Source organism: Sinocyclocheilus anshuiensis, unplaced genomic scaffold, assembly GCF_001515605.1.
Source record: "Sinocyclocheilus anshuiensis isolate Anshui unplaced genomic scaffold, SAMN03320099.WGS_v1.1 scaffold782, whole genome shotgun sequence".
Classification (NCBI taxonomy): domain Eukaryota; kingdom Metazoa; phylum Chordata; class Actinopteri; order Cypriniformes; family Cyprinidae; genus Sinocyclocheilus; species Sinocyclocheilus anshuiensis.
The window spans coordinates 127,689-145,077 of NW_015546111.1; the positions used below are offsets into that span (position 1 = coordinate 127,689).

At 35.4% G+C, this 17,389-nt stretch overlaps 1 protein-coding gene across 1 annotated transcript; it reads left to right on the forward strand.

Annotated features, from left to right (window-relative positions):
* The first annotated feature begins 327 nt into the window (after window positions 1–327).
* Window positions 328–11,594, forward strand: LOC107700705 (purine nucleoside phosphorylase-like). Its single transcript, XM_016502448.1, has 6 exons — window positions 328–456; window positions 1,795–1,967; window positions 4,307–4,410; window positions 9,077–9,252; window positions 9,373–9,563; window positions 11,207–11,594. The coding sequence occupies exons 1-6, from the start codon at window positions 434–436 to the stop codon at window positions 11,452–11,454; spliced, it is 915 nt and encodes a 304-aa protein (XP_016357934.1). The 5' UTR covers window positions 328–433; the 3' UTR covers window positions 11,455–11,594.
* The last annotated feature ends 5,795 nt before the right edge of the window (window positions 11,595–17,389 follow it).

Sequence of the window (17,389 nt, forward strand, 5' to 3'; positions counted from 1 at the left end):
CATTATTTTTTCAAGCTAAGGTCATTGTACAGCTTCTACAAAGCAAAATATCCGACAAATGGTTTTAGACAATTCACTGGGAAAATTCTATTCTATTGATTTAAAATGGATAATCTAATTCCATTGATTTAGCAAAAATGTATGATCTATTTTAGGATATTTTAAGGGTCTGAAAGTTCACCCAAAAATTAAAATTTACTGGAAAATTTGTTCTTATTTCTTGTGTGTGTGTGTCTGAAGATAACGTTTATCAGGGGACAGAGTCATATAATTTCTTGGAAAGGATATGGAGATTTCCCACTATGCAGCCAATGAGTCAAGACCTTAAAGTCCTTTGAGTGGTTATTCTGTCTCTCTCTCTTATCTGTTCCGATAGGACAAGTACACACGTTTTCCAGGTGCTGTCAGCCTGTGACTACCTGTGACTGAGATCATGCACACCAAGGAAAACTCATGGTAAATTTTAGTTTTATGTCATTTATATAATTTACATATCAGACAATGTATAAAGCAATTATTATTAAAATCTTTATAGATGAAAATGTATTTACATCTACTGTTTACTGGCTAAAAGAGTCAGTAGATAATGTAATTTTAATTCACAGCTGTTGTCTTAGAGTATGATCTCTTATGCATTTAATCAAATCTATAAAGGTCAATAAAAATATATCAGGCCTACCAAACACAGCTGAATCACTGTATGGAGCAGAATTATCTTTAAATGAGATGCAAATTAAATGGAGCCTTGAAAACTGCATGCTGTAAATTTGCATTTTGGACTCTTCAAAACTCCATTCAGAAACTCTGAATGTGTCCACTATTTGCATTTTCACTGTCTTCTAAGCTTTTACCTATTCAGCTTTATCTATTCAACCAACATTATGTCAGGTTTATATTTTCAGATTTTTGCTACCAGCCAATTTTCAAATATCAAGAGAGTCTCTGTGATTTCATTCATATTAGTTCATTTCCTGTGTGATTTATATGGCATTAGATTTTCATAACTGACTCCCGAAATCTTGAGACATAATAAAAATGATGTGGTCTTCTACAGTGCAGTTGTTGAGACGTGAGCTGTCAAAGTAGAGCTTGATTGTTCTTATATTAATGTGAAGGTCTGTTCTGTATTTCTGTATTGTGTACTGATATCTGATCACAGAACATATTCCAATTTTTTTTATAAAATAATAATAACAATTATTATTATTATTATTAATCTGTATTTTTCTTGTTTTCCAGTAAAAAAAAAAAATCATTTATTTAAATTCTTATTTTTATTATACTTAAAGACAATAAAAGAAACATAAACCTCAATTCAATTTTGTCAGATTTATGCTTATGGAAAAGAAATATATGCTTAAGGAGCATGAAACAAACTTAATTCATAAGATCTTAATAGTATTCAATGCTTTTAATGTAAAATTATATTTTTTATCTTGTTCTAATGAATATTTATATATTTATTCTAAAAACAACAACAAAAAATTAATTCATGTTTTCAAATGATCTGGCATTGCACAAATTAAATATAATATGAATACAATATGAATATATTATTTTTGTTTTAACATTTAAAAATAAACCAGTTAATAATTATCTTGATGCTTTGAATTTATTGTGATGTTGAATTTGCAATTTGAAAGATTGTCATGTTTCTCATTGTAAGCACTGACTAATAATCAGAAGATTGTATATTGCCACTTAGCATCTTATCTGACATAATTTGAGCAGTTATCAGTGTGACCTGTTCTAATGTATCTGGCCATCATTCTTTCTTTCTTTCTCCTGACTCAGCTGCTGTTCCTTTGATGACTGCAAACTGACTACAGAATGGCTGCTGAGCAGGACGAGACACAGGCCAAAGATAGCTATCGTGTGCGGCTCTGGACTGGGACTTCTCGCAGACAGTGTCTCAAATAAACAGACCTTCCGCTATGAGGACATTCCCAATTTCCCAGTGAGCACAGGTAACAGATTCATGGAAATGTATCAGAGCCGAACTGAAGGAACAGTTTACACCAATTCTCTATCTTTCTCTCTTTCTTTCTTTCTTAAGAAACAAGCTACAGAAACATTATGTTTTTGTAACATAACATATTATTTGGCATATGCAGAAATAAAGCAAAGGATTGAGTTGGTGGATGTTTTTTGTTAATTTACACAGTGTGGTCATTTCAGTCAGCATGTTGAGTCTATAAAACAGCCACTACACAGATATGGGAGTTGTTGCTAATGCAGGGAGCGAATCTAAAAGCACAGAGGTTTTCATTCTGTCCCTCATTGTATTGTATGGTTAACCAGTTATGCCCAGCTACTGCTAATGTGAGCTATAAAATGAATAACTACTGCCTATGAATAAAATATCATGACTGGAGCAAAAATAGCCCCTAATATCTGCCACAGGGAGTTCATACTATGATATCTTGGATCAGGTTTAAAAATGTATATGGCGAGATGAATAATCTGAGAAGCGTTCAGATGCATCACATGATATTTGCACTACCTGTAGCAGGTGTGTGTGTACTTGAATGATGGCTGAAGAATAAGAGCACTTGTAATTAAGGGAAAGTATAATAAGGGTCTTAGAATCCATTCGTGTTGTCATTCTTTCTCTAATCCACTTCATAATTTAAATTTGCTGGTTTATGGAGACCAACAGAGGAATGACTGACAGGTTGAATAATGAGAACTATGGATGCTCTGTGCTCATTTTTTAAATAATAAATTCTTCACATTGCCCATTGCATCAGTCATATAAATCACCAAGTGTCAAATCAAAATCAAATCACTTTAGTGTCACCACACCATACAGATAGATGTAAAAAGTGTTAAATTCTTGGGACTGTGGTCTATCAACAAATTCAATCATGTAGTGACAGTTTAAGACAGTTTAAAGATGTACAGAATAGACAATATACTTATGAGTAACTGCTACAGGTAAAAAAAAAAAAGCATTTTAACGTGATTATACAGTTATAATATTAATATGTATACATGGTTAATAATATTATTTAAAGTGCATATCATTTTTGTATATAATTATATGTATATTATAATTATATATAATATATTAGATAGACAGACAGACAGACAGACAGATAGATAGATAGATAGATAGATAGATCTTAAGCAACCCTAAGAAGATCTTCTTAAGAAGATTTTAAGCAACCCTAAATTTCTCTCAGAACTTTTCTCATTACACTCCTTTTTCTTTTTTTTTGCTAAATTGCATGACAATCTGACCAGGCGGCATGCACTGAAACGTTCATTTGCTCATTCATTTTTACAATGTTGCAGGAAATACATTTCACGGTGAGTGTAATAACCTACCTCTCTGAGTGAGTTTTTTTTCTCAGAGTCATTCGTCAATGCTCGTGCAAGAAAAGAGGAATCGGCCCCTGGAAAAACAAGCTATTATTCCAGCAGAACCTCATTACGCTGCAGGTTTTAGGGCCAAACACATCTCATCAGCCAAAATTCAAGGTTATATTTACATAAGCTCCAATTCACTTGACTCAGTCGGCTTGTTCCCATGTCAAAGTAAGTTCCTGAAGCCACAAAAAAACTGCAGCCTCCTATTTGCTCATAATTTTAGAAAACAATGTTTGCTCCATTTGTTCGAACACTAATGATACACAATCAGTCACACTAATGCCATCATCCTTGATGACATCAGCAGTCATCCCTAAGCAGCAGATATCAACTTTTCTGATGTTGAATGAGCAAAGTGAACATGCAAATGCAAATCGATGAACTTTGAAATACAGCCAAGCCAGCAGGATCTCTGAGACTTGGGATCAGTCATTAGTCAGTTAACGTGACATTATAGAAAAGGATTAGATGGCTTCTGTTATCAATGGCAACATCTGACCCTTTATTTGCTCATTACAGAGAGGTTATGCATTAGATGAATAATCCCTTAGGAAGACGCAATATATTAGGGAGACAGCAAAGACTAAATGCTTTACAGCAGGAGGTTCTTAATCAGGTAAAGACAGCTTTAGAGCCCAATACAGTGCATTTGATCATCAAACTGCTTCATACATCACATGATGTTAGAGCAAATCAATATAAAAATGTCACGGGGAAATATTTACAGACTAAATGGTATTACTTGCTATTTGTGTTACTCATGAAATTCTCACCTCAAGGTGGTATCTTAGGACTTAATCACATACTTGAATTACAATTTGTATGTATTTCATAATATAAATATTATATAACTGCAATAAAATTGTATATAAAACATACTATATACAATTTTTTTAATGTGTTTTTACTCGTATGTTTGTCTTTTTATGCATAGTTCCTGGTCATGAAGGGTGCCTGGTGTTTGGTCAAATCAAAGGCAAGTCATGTGTATTCATGCAAGGAAGGTTCCATCTCTACGAGGGTTACTCATTGTGTAAGGTGAGCTCAAATAAACGGTTTGATGCCTCTGTTATAGGTACTATTTTATTTTATTTTTTGTCAACTGATTAAACTTTATCTTGCTTTACAATAGGCTTCTTAGATGCATCCATTTATAATGCTTACAACCTCTGTGGCTTCTTTACTTGAAGTAAAATCTATTTCACAAACCCCATTTTGGGGCATCAACGTCTTGTGTATTGTATCAAAGCATTGTGGTGTGTTTCAAGTAGTGGCCTTGGTTTCTCTTTGAATCACCCCAATGACAATTGAACTTCTTGTAAACAGCTCCTATTTGTAAAAACAGAAAGGAGCTGTTATCTCCTGTATGGGCCATTAACTTTATCTGTCACAATCAGAAGCCACAGGATGAATGCTGAGAATGCAGGTGCGAAGAAGAAATTATCTGCACTCTGCTGCTGTCATTCTCATATCAAAGCAGTTCATTGACAACATTCAGTTTACACTTGTAATCCATTGTAACCAACTATGAACCTTATTTGCAGCAGATAAAAGTTTTGTTTTCCTTTAAAAAGGAACTGAATGCATTAACATGCTAACAATTAAAATTATGATATCAATTGTGAATACATTTTCAAATCGGTTGAAAGTCTTGGTTAATTTACCAGTTTTCCATGTTAATTTACCCCAGAGTTCAACTAAGCAGCATGAATTATGTGAGCTCTTGGCTTTCTCTCCATCAAAGTCTGTCCAGGGGAATAATTTATCTGCTGCACATGGGGCCGGAGAGCCACTTTTTACTAAATTACGGAGGAATCTACAACCTCTTGCCCTGGGGTGGGACTGTCACTGTAATTGCAGCCCTGACAACATGACACAATGCATTACAATCAGTTGTCATGGCCACCATGCCCTCTAAAGCCAGCCAAGAGCTTTTCACTTCGCTTTTCAACATGCTGCTAGGGCATTAAATCCATCAGCCCCCTGTATTAACAAACTCCAGCCTTTCAAAACACTATTTTGTATTTAATGTCTTAATAGCTGTGGCACATACAACACACTGACACTGCATCCCATTTTGCATAGTACCCGTCCTAAATAGGATGCAAGAATACAGTTAGTGATTTTCAGATCTTAACAGGCAAATGTTGAAAATAGTATTTTTTTGGTATATTTTCACTCATGACATTAGCATTGCTAGTGCAACTTCCTAACATTTGTCTGACAGGTACATATGTTTTTCATTTACTCTTTGCATAAAAAAAAAAAGATAAGGATTGTGTAGACGAACCTGCCAAAGCAATTTTTTAAACTGTGAATCTAAAGGTAAAGGTTATGAATTTAGCTTGATGTTAATAATAATATGCATTTTAGTATTGTTTATATATTTATTAATAATTTGAATTAGCTTTAACTTTCATATTTTCAGTTTTATTTTTAGTTTTCAGTCTTTAGCAGTTTTGTTATGTGCTTTTGTCATTTTTATTTATTAAAATTTATGTATTTATTGTTAGGAATTTTAGTACTTAATTATTGTAGTTAGTTGCCAAGGAAACATTTCTAATTTTCATATAATATTTATATTTATATTTCATTTCATTTTATTTTATTTCAGCTTTATTTCAATTGCTGAAAATGATTTTCATAATTTTGGTTTAGCTAACTATAACAACACTGATGCTACTACAAGTATTGTCTTCCTCAAAAGTATCAATTAGTTGTAAACAGATCAGTTAGTGCCTTATATAAGTATGCAAATTGGGACATTGACGGACAATTGGGGACGGATGGTTTTTTTGTACTCAAAAAATTAGTTTTTTGTTTTTTTGGGGGGCAACACAAAAGCTGAAATTTTGAAGTTCCTCATATAATAAGCAGGAGCTCGACCAATCTGGTTATTCAATCCTTAGTCAAACTGTGACAGCTGGTTTGTAAATGCACCTTCAGTCCACTGTTCATTTCCCTTTAGCTGACTCATATCTGTGAGTCACTGTGCAAATCTGTGCCAACTCCCCGTGCCCTCATTTACAGTTTAACTTGCTTTCACGTTTGCCCTTGGTAACACAAACAGTTATTATGGCTTGCTTAAGTGATCTCTTTGTTATGGAGAGATGTGCTGTGGAGGGTAATTGGACAGTCGAGCTTGGTTAGCCCTTTCAATGACCTCCGTTTCTCTGCAGCAAGTAAAGCAGCTTTATGGTGTTCAGATGCATTTAGAAGGCTTGTTTAAACTGTAAAGGGGACGTTCACACAAAATGCATTTTTGCATTCCACTCTGCTGCTTTTGCATTGTTTTTCTATGTAAACATGGGCTAGATAGACACATATTTTAACGTCACAATCGTGTCTCATGTCTTTTGCAGCGTCTCGTTCTAAAAATGCAGTGCAATTTTAATTATACAGATAAAAAATAAAATAATTTCAACTCATCAATATTTAATGTGTACACAATGTGCATATTTATTTATTTAATAATGTACAATTTCAAAATATTCTTGCTTATTGTTCACTAAACCCTGTTCAGTTTAAACAGACGATTAATGTGCAATGAGTATTTAAATTAAATTCATTTTAGCACAAACGTGCCTCTATTCTATGCAGGATTATTATAGTTGTGGGATTGCAACTTATTTATGCACTATTTTGGCACAATTAACATTGCTTGCAGAAATCAGGCATAATAGAATTTCTGTAATATTCTCATATCTAATTTGCATCATTTAATGAATCTATTGCTAAAAGACTACAGATGCAATCAGTGAGCGCAATTCATTCTTAGTGAATTCCTTCCTTCTTGTCTATATGAAATTGAAATATATGCCAATTCATGATACAGTGCCAAGACATACAAAATTGTCTTATAGACATATTTTCATTACTCCATAATAGTGCACATTTATCAAGCTGCTGGTGACAGGTAATCAACGGACCATCTATAGACCTATAATGCAACACCTAGACCAATTCTCTCAGGAGAGTTAAAGACTGAAGTGATCTGATCTCTGAGAGTTCTGCAAAGAAGTCAGCCTTGATTTAGAGGGTATCAAATTGGGGCGTATTTCCTGAGAATGCCAGTCCACCTCGGTGACCCATCTGTGTATAGCTGTAATGGGTGTGTTGCTCGAGCAGGCTGACAGACTGTGACATCCCTATTGAGCTGTGCTATACTGAGCCCGCAAGTTCATTATTCATCTCCTGCCTGCACTGACACCTCCCTTAATGGCTCCCTGCTTTACAATCCTATATTTATCCCATTTAGAATCACTAAAGCTTATTTAATACCTGCCTAAAACTGTGAGACACCGTGGAATACCATTGCACATTTAGGCTTGTGCATGTTGTCATATCCACATGGTCTTCTGAAATGAAAGGAGGTCCCTTTCCAGTCAAATAAAAATTTGATTAAAAAAATAATAACTGAATTGCAAACAACTGTCTAAATATATAAATAAATGTTGGTCCAGGGCCATTTAAGACCATTTTGGCACCCTAATTGAGATCCCTACTGGCATTAAATAAATAAATGTAAGTCAATTAAATGAATATATTTAATAATTTATAAAACACACCCACATTCATTCATTCATTATGTGAACGAAATCTAAATTGTAATAATATTTCCAGTATATTAATGAATAATGACACGATTATTCAAAATATTCCTGGACAAAACTTTTCAAAATATCTTTTGTGCCAGCAGAACAAAGAATCTCATATGGGTTTGGAACAACTTGAGAATGCGCAAATGATGACAAAATGTTAATTTTGGGTTAACTAACCCAGGGTTTCCCAACCTTTTTTTAGTCGCGGCGCCCTTTGGAAATTTTAACAAACTTGTGGCACCCTACAAAATAAATTTTGTCACAATATTTGAATTTCTAACTTCGATATGATACTTTGAAAAGTATCGAAATTCGGTACAGCAGGGAAGAACCTCTCGACAGACGGCACCCCGGTTGGGAAACACTGAACTAACCCTTTAACAGGGCTTTTGGACGCTCGTTGGCGCCCCCTCCAGATGGTGGTGGCCCAGGCGACTGCCTAGTTCGCCTGTGCCTAGAAATGGCCCTGTGTTGGTCTCCTGTTTTGTTATATTTGTTTTGCTTTATTTCTGTAATTTGATTATTATCTTTGTCTTCCATATATTCCATTAAAGGGTTCATATGATGTTGCTAAAAAGAACATTATTTTGTGTATTTGGTGTAATGAAATGTGTTTATGCGGTTTAAGGTTAAAAAAACACATTATTTTCCACATACTGTACATTATTGTTTCTCCTCTATGCCCTGCCTTTCTGAAACGCGTCGATTTTTACAAAGCTCATCGGTCTGAAAAGCGAGGTGTGCTCTGATTGGTCAGCTATCCAGTGCGTTGTGATTGGCCGAATACCTCAACCGTGTGACGGAAATGTTACGCCCCTCACCATATTGTGATGCCCTGTCCTGGCCGGAGCGACGAGACAAAAACATTAAAAGCCATTGTTGCATCCAGTGGGGACATAATTACGGATTATAATGACTTATACTGTCTTTTTACGCGTTGCATTGCATCGTGAAATCGCATCATATGACCCCTTTAAATATGTCTGAACCTGAGAGGCAATGGCTGAGTGTGAAAAAAAGTGAAAATGACATATTTGATGGTTTAGTCAGAGAGGTTCTGTGCTGTGAGTAACAGCTTGTATTTTCTGTGGGAATTTTTCCAGGTCACGTTCCCCGTGCGGATCTTCAAACTGATGGGTGTGGAGACCATTGCTGTGACAAATGCCTCTGGAGGTCTCTGTCAGGATTTCAAAGTGGGAGACATCATGGTCATTAAAGACCATATTAACTTGCCAGGATTTGCTGGACAGCACCCTCTGTGTGGACCCAATGATGAACGGTATGCAGATAAGGGAGATAAAATGGCAGAATAAAGTGTGAAAGAGTGGGAGGCGGTATTGGATAATTTGTTTTCCATTTTATGGAAAAGATGGTGCATTTTCTTCAATCTCTTCCTCAGATTTGGGATCCGGTTTCCTTGCATGTCTGACGCATACAGCAAAGACCTGAGGAAACTTGTTTTGGACATCACTGCTGAGCTGGGCTACTCTAATTTTGTGCATGAGGGTGTCTACTGTATGGTTAGTGGACCCAACTTTGAGACCATCGCTGAGGCACGCATGCTGCACATCTTGGGGAGCGACTCTGTTGGTATGGACAATCACAATACACAAGGAAAAAAGTGGCAAAAACACATGAAAAAATTAAAGAGGCTACAGAGATGCTGCAGGAAAGAGCACATCCCAAGCTGTCAAAAGCATATGACCACTTAATATGAAAAACTTCAAACACAGTCAAAAAGTTAGTCTTTTATCTGATTAATCCTCATGAGTAATCAACAGTTTAACAAATTATCAAAATGATATGACCATTTTTTCCCTTGGTATGATTTTTTGTTAGTGCTTTGAAACGGATTTTCTTTCAAAAATATCGAAACAAGCCCAAGTGCACTGTACATCCATGTGGTTACATGAAAAAAAAAGTGAATTCATACTCTTCATACGTTTTCATATTCAGATTACATTGTGTTGATAAGTCCTGTTCTTGCATGACTACTTTAAGGTAAATTTAGTCAATTTAGTGAAATAGTTTTAAAAAAGGAGATAGAGATTCTGCTCTTATTAAACATCCACTGGAACAGATTTGCAAATTTTACCTTTACTTTTTATATTAAAAATAAAAACAAGTATGGGAACTCATTCTACATAAAGATTACTACTGTAACTCAGGCCCAATTAGACAATAACTAAAGGTGCTTATGGACATGCTAATTTAGCCAGTTTTAATATTACTTGAACAGGATTGTGTGTTAATAGTTTTAATTTGATGATTTGACTGGATACAACAGACTGAAATAAATACACTGAACCACTTCCGCTGCAGCGTGATGCTGTGTTGTTTTTGTTATCTAAACTAACATTTTACTAAGAATAATAAAAAAATATATATATAATAATAATACAGTGTATATATATATATATATATATTAGATGAAAAAAAATAGAAAAAAAAAATTAGATAATGTGCCTAATAATGCAATAACTGAAATAAGTAAATAAAGAAATTAAGTAATAAAATGACAAAAGAACAAAAGAAAATCACAGAAACTAAAACTGAAAATATAAAAAACAGCTGATTCAAAATCAATAAATTCTATAGTATAATAGTAGTATATACAATAAATAAATAACAGCAGTGTATAGCGAGTTCCTCATTGCTGCATCAGATGTCCTCTCTCTGAGGAGTTGGAGAATTTAACTTGCTATTTTCTTATCTGTGTAGTGCCTCTCCTTTAATTGGTCTTTCATGAAAATTATAGCTGGTTAATAATGATGTGCCATATTAGCAGAGGGGACCTGCAATGTTAACTAATGGAGATTATGCCCACCTAAAGGGCCAAAGTAGCCCACTTCAATCAATGTGATTAGGTTAATCAGTGATCTGAATAACTCTCTTGACCATATGATTGGCATAAACTATACTCACTGCAGGCCCTCTGATGAGCTGAATGATGTCTTAGATAATTGGGCTTCGATTACCAAACGTCAGCACCGTGGGGTATGTGCTAAGTGGGCTGCCCTGGCTAGACTGGTCAGTGACTGGCCCATTTCAGTTGCTGTGAGTCCTTCTTCCTGTGTATCCAACAAGACCACAATAGTCCTCATTAAGCATTATGTGAGACCCAGACCCGGTCTGCTTTATTAAATTAATCACCTACTGTGCCATAACAGAGATGACTGCCATTTAATTAAGAGTCTTTCTCTCTTTCTCTTTTCCTCCTGCTGCCCTCGCAGGCATGAGCACGGTTCCTGAGGTGACGGTAGCCAAGCATTGCGGACTGCGGGTCCTGGGTCTCTCGCTCATCACCAACAAGGTTTCTCTGGACTACAGCCGCGAGGAGAAAGTGAATCACGAGGAGGTGCTGCAGATCAGCAAAATGAGAGCTGAGATGCTCCAGAATGTGCTCGTAACCTTCATCGCTCGCTCTCACCAAGTGGACACCATCAACAACAGCAACTGTATCTACTCAAATGCCATGTAGGTTCAATCAAACCAGTTGAATTAAGGGCACTGTGGAAGTCATGTGAATGTATACTACAGATATTAAAGGGCTAGCTCGCCCAAAAATGAAAATTAGCCCATAAATTACTCACCCTCAAGTCATTCTAGTCAAGTCATTCTATGTGTATATGACTTTCTTCTATCAGACAAATCTAGTCGGAGATATATTAAAAATTGTCTTTGATCTTTCAAGCTGTTTAATGCCACTCAGCGGGTGTTGCATGCATCAGTCCAAAAGAAGTTAAATAAAAGCGCCCATCCATAAAAAAAAGTGTCTCACACGGCTCCGGGGGGTGAACAAAGGCCTCCTGTAGCGAATCGATGCGTTTTTGTAAGAAAAATATACATATTCAAAACGTAATAATCATTTTAATGTAGCTTGCGCCAACAGTTGTACACGGAAGCAGCTCCGGGCAGATGACGCTTGAAAGATCAAAGACAATTTTTAATATAACTCCGACTAGATTCGTTTGAAAGAAGAAAGTCATATACACCTGGGATGACTTGAGGGCGAGTAATTTATGGGCTAATTTTCATTTTTGGGCGAACTAACCCTTTAAAGGCTCCATGTTATGGTTAGCCTTTTTTTTATCTGGTTGGTTGAACATTTCCAATGTCAGACCTCACTGTACCTTTTATTTACATTGTAAATAAATCTCCCTTGAAATGATGAGATGAGTTTTAAAACATTTGACAGCTTAAAAATTGTGTTGTGTTTTAAGGTTTACATTTACATCTATGCTTTTATCCATTTTATCCAAAATTACTTAAACTTTATTCGAAGTACACCTTTTTTTCAATCAGTTCTTGCTTTTCCTGGAAATGAAACCCATAATCTTGGTGTTGTTAGCCATGCTCGATTGCTTTTGCTACAGGAAGGCCAGACTTTAAGAAAATGTCTGTATGCTGTATAATGCAACAACGGAAAAGGTACTGGTAATTTTTTGCCAGGACATGATCTGTTTTTCTGCATATTTTTAAAAAGGCACTGCAAAAAATAGCTAGTGGTGATAAATTTTGCATATGTGACAAGATCATCAAATGTATTACGTAACAATATGTAACAATATTTAGCTGGTTATAGCGTCAACAGTTAACCCCTGCTGTTAGATGCAGTAACTACACCTATACCTATATATAAAATAAATATTTGATATTCTTTTATTCAGCAGAAAACAAAAGATGATATTTTGAAGAATTTTTCAACTGTTTTTTGTCCATAAAATGAAAGTCATTGGGGTCCAAAACAACACTGGACCCCTTTGACTTTCGTTGTATGGATTCAAAAATGTGTGAGTAAATGATCCATTCCAGTATCCATTCCAAACGTTTTCATAGGTGTTTACGACTTATGTATTTAGCATTTTCACATAACCATTCTTATCCCCATTTGTTATTGCACCATTGAGTTTTCCATTATCATGAGCGTATGGACATAGATTGATCATTTTCAATGCATCATGAACCAAACTACTAATAATAAGAATAATAAAACGAATTAGAAGTAACTGATCAGTTTATTCATACTATTATACATCTATTTTGACAGATTCCTTATGTTAATAAGAAATTAATCAAAATCTAAATATTAAAGACTAATGTTCAAATTAGCAGAATGAAATGATAAATCAGTGCATTATCTGTTTGATAGACTTTTGAGAAGAAGCATTGGTGATCATGTTAAACACTGGTGGACTTGAATGTTTTAAATCAATTTCCAGTAAAACAGCAAATCTCATTTATATTATTTGGTATCTCAATATTTAAACTGTAGATGAGTGGTTTATATGCAGGTGTTGCTTTATTCATGTCTCAGTAAAAATACCACCTTGGGGCAAAATATTTTGAATTACTCATTTACTGACAAAAACTTTCATTTTTGCTCCTCTAAGATGTAACTCTGAGGGTCAAAAAGTCATTCCTCTAATTAGCACCATCTTATAATGAGTATTCATATCAATAAAATGGATTTTTACTTAATCAGGAGTTTTGACTGTGTTGGTGTTGCGGGCATAACCTTCTTTGATTTTCTTTGAATGTCAAGTAGAGAAAACAAAAGTTCGCCGGGCCCAAATTTGTTTAAATGCAGACATTCGCATTTCTGTTTTTTGGAGTCAGCATGAAATACTGGTCCCTTCTGAACGGTCTTTGGGTCTTTGAAAGTTCTGCTAGAAAGGCGGATCTTAAAACTCTTTTCAGACTGTTAAATCTCTTACTGAACATAAGGCTGAACTTCGACCATTTAAGCTCACACATTAGCAAGGACGAGACTGCTTATTGTGGAATAATCAGAGAAATCCAGACGTTCTACTTCCTCCTTAAACGCCACCACGGTTAGAAGGTGTTCCAAAATACCCAGGACAAAATGTCTGTGTGGTTGCTGATAGACCTCAGCTGAGGCTATTGGGCTATTTGCTGCATCTTCAGGATCTGAGGGACAAAAAGTACTTTCTTTATGTTGCAAGTCCAGGCTGAGACTGGGTGCAATCAAACTTCCTAAAAATAGCTGGCAATTAACTTGGGAGCAAAGTTTAATTACTTTGTAAATGGCTGAGTGAGATACAGATTTTTGGAAAATGTGAATGTAAGCAGTTTTCATATCACAATAATTTTGTAAGACATTTCTATTGAAAAAACAAGGTCAAATTTGCAAGTAAGAGATAATTTAAAATAGGCGTATGAGTGATCAAGACAAACAAAAAAATAATAAACCAAAATGGTTCCCATTTCCCACTGGTTGCTCAACAGTGATCTGCTTAATGGATAAACTGTTCTTCCATGAATAACACACACTGAGGCATCTTTTTATGAAGAGAGTTTTCAAGATGTGCTACATTAATTATAAAAAGTTATGCAGACCACAAAAATATACAGCGGTGTTAAAAAGCCTTCCTTTGGGTTAAAAAAGAGCAGCAATATTATTTTTATTATCATTATTCAAGTTATTATATGGGCAATATCACACAAGCAGGATTATGATATAGATCTATATCAGCAATGTGGCCTTGTGCCTACGGCCAAATCACAGCTGTGCTGATATAGAGCCATATCGCACTTGTTTTCCTATGATACTGCTTATATACAACAGTTATATGGCACAAGTGTACAAATAAATTAGAAACAACCACAGAGTGTCTTTTACAAAACCCTCGTATGTGGAAATACTTTCTTCCAACCCGGATTCAAATCTGCCGCTGAGTTACACAGATGTGCCCACCCAGTGTTGCCAACTTGGAATACATGTGCTTTTTACAGCTTTCTCGAGTGGAAAAATGCATGCATTTTCCATGCCGGTCGTGAGAAGAGTTATGGTAATTGATATAATACACTAAGCGTTAACCATTCCAACACAATCTAAAGTTGAATAATATAAACATAAAATAATAAAAAAATGTCTACATTTATTACTAAGTCTCTACTGTAGCTCCCGTGTACTAAAATCCCACAATGCATCGCGCTGTGACGTCCATTCTCTATTGATTTTACAGCAAGCATATTGGCCAGATTAATAAAATATAGAGAAGCTGAACTTTTGAAATCAGTTTACAATTAATCTAACTATGATTGCAGGTCTCATATGGTGTGTATCTCAGCATCTGAGGTGTAGATGAGTTGATAACATGTGCAGGTGCCACTGTTTACTTGCTAAGGTGTGATGTAAGCTCCTCACAACAATACTCTGCAGGAGTGTTTCATAATGGCCTCGGTTCACACTACAACTGTCAGCCAACCCATCTGTGTGTCAATAGAGCAGATAGTGACCAACACCACAAACATATGCCGCATTGTCATGCCTCTCTCTCAGTGAGTGCTAAGAAACACCAATGTTGTGTTGTGATAACATCTGGAAGCACCATCAGCATCATGTAGTCTAATTTAAGCTCATTTCACTCACTCTGCCAGACTAGCAGGGAAGTTAATAATTGCATGAGGGTGGCTGTGTGTGGTGAACTGTCCATCTATCTGTCTGTCTGCTTGCCTATCTGCCAGGCAGGATGCCATGACAGAGGACCAGAGTCCCAGCCATCATTTGACTGGGGAGAGCCTCATTAATTAACATATGGAGAGCAATTATCTCATGGGTCATTGCTCATTTTTATGAATGAATGTTCTGCAAATAAGAGAAAACTAACAAGAAAACTGATCCAGGGAATGGTGTCCGTAGAGCCAAGAGGAAAATTAATTCCATAAGTTAAGCGCTAGGATCAATTCATAAAAAAAAATACATACAGCATACAAAAAAGTTTATCCTCCTGGATGAAGAAGTCTCTTAATTGTGAAGGCCAAGCTATCAATAGTGCTTTCCGTATAATACAAAGCCATGTGTCTGAGAACTGCAATCACATTGCAAGTTTACTTTTGATTCTGAAAAAAAAATTTACTCCATATATATCCAAAGTAAAGCTCTGTCACCATTAAAACCACAAACAAAAAAAATTTAAAAGATGGACATTAAACTCACTAAACCAAACCTCCAAGGCCGTCCAAGCTAAATCAGTAAACTAAAAATCTAGACTCAATTTTCCACCTACCTGTAGGTAAGTTTACTTTTCCTTTTGCATCTTGATTTTTGGAATCCATTTGCAAGTCATAGGGACCAAACTGCACATAAATGTCCAACTAGATGCAAGGATTAGTATGAGAATAATAGGCTACTTTTATGACTTTCAGGGGAAACTTAAAAAAAAAAAAAGCAAAGCACTGTTAAACATTTTCGAGATTATTACACGAAAATACGAAGGAAGCTTCAGGCAGGCCTCAGAAAACAAATTATTTGGTAGGCTATCACTAGCACAGTTAGTTATACTTTACCTAAAAGTCTTTTTTGATAAACCACAAAACCTTTTAGGAAATATTTGTGATGTGCAAATCTATAAATAACGACAGTACTTGTCATGCTTTATCGTAGTAGCGCACGAAAATTATTGTAATAGAAATTGTTATTTCGATGGCGAAAGTAATTTTGTGACATGTAGCCTATATGCGCGCTGGCTGACTTGGCTAATATAGGAAACCTTATTGAAACTATATTTTTGGTTTAAAAAAATAGCCCTACTTTACTAAAGACCTCCTGCCCAAAAGAAGTCGAAGCAAGTAAGCGAATAATCCGCACATTTTTTATTCATTATGAGCAGGGGCGGATCTAGAAAATTATTTTTAGGGTAGCAAGGGGGTAGCATGGGGTCTATGAGGGGTGGCAACACCAAAGCAAGCACCCATGCATAGTGTTTGGGGATTTATGGTCTGATATACAGGTGCATCGCAATAAATTAGAATGTCATTGAAAAGTTCATTTATTTCAGTAATTCAACTCAAATTGTGAAACTCGTGTATTAAATAAATTCAATGCACACAGACTGAAGTAGTTTAAGTCTTGTGTTCACAAATATTGTATTACCATTAAATAATCATCTGTACTAACAACATTTCAATATCCATCATGGAACCAAGTCAATACACAACATAAAAAACTTAGGTTATAAATGTTTCTGAGCTTGTATCACTAAAGAAGACATGCGGTTCTATTAAAATTACATAGGCTACTTAGATGGTATAATCACGTTTAATGCAAGTTTAAGAGCAATAAATATTTTTGAATTTCCTGACATTAGAAAGAAATACAATAATATCAAAGCACTGAAACTGGATCAGTTTTGAAAACAATGTTTGATTTTCTGTTATTAAGAGAGGTGGGAATGTCTGCAATCACCCAGAACAAACTCTAACATATACTCTAGCAACACCCCAGCAACTGCATAGCAAGAGCCTAGCAACCAACTAGCAACACTTTAGCAAACATCTAAAACATCTAACTGACCAAACCATTTACGTTTTGTAAGCAAGACTTTAAGACAAGCCAGCATAAATTTGTCTTTCAAACTTTTCAATCTAGTTATTACAGTTTTTCTTACAGG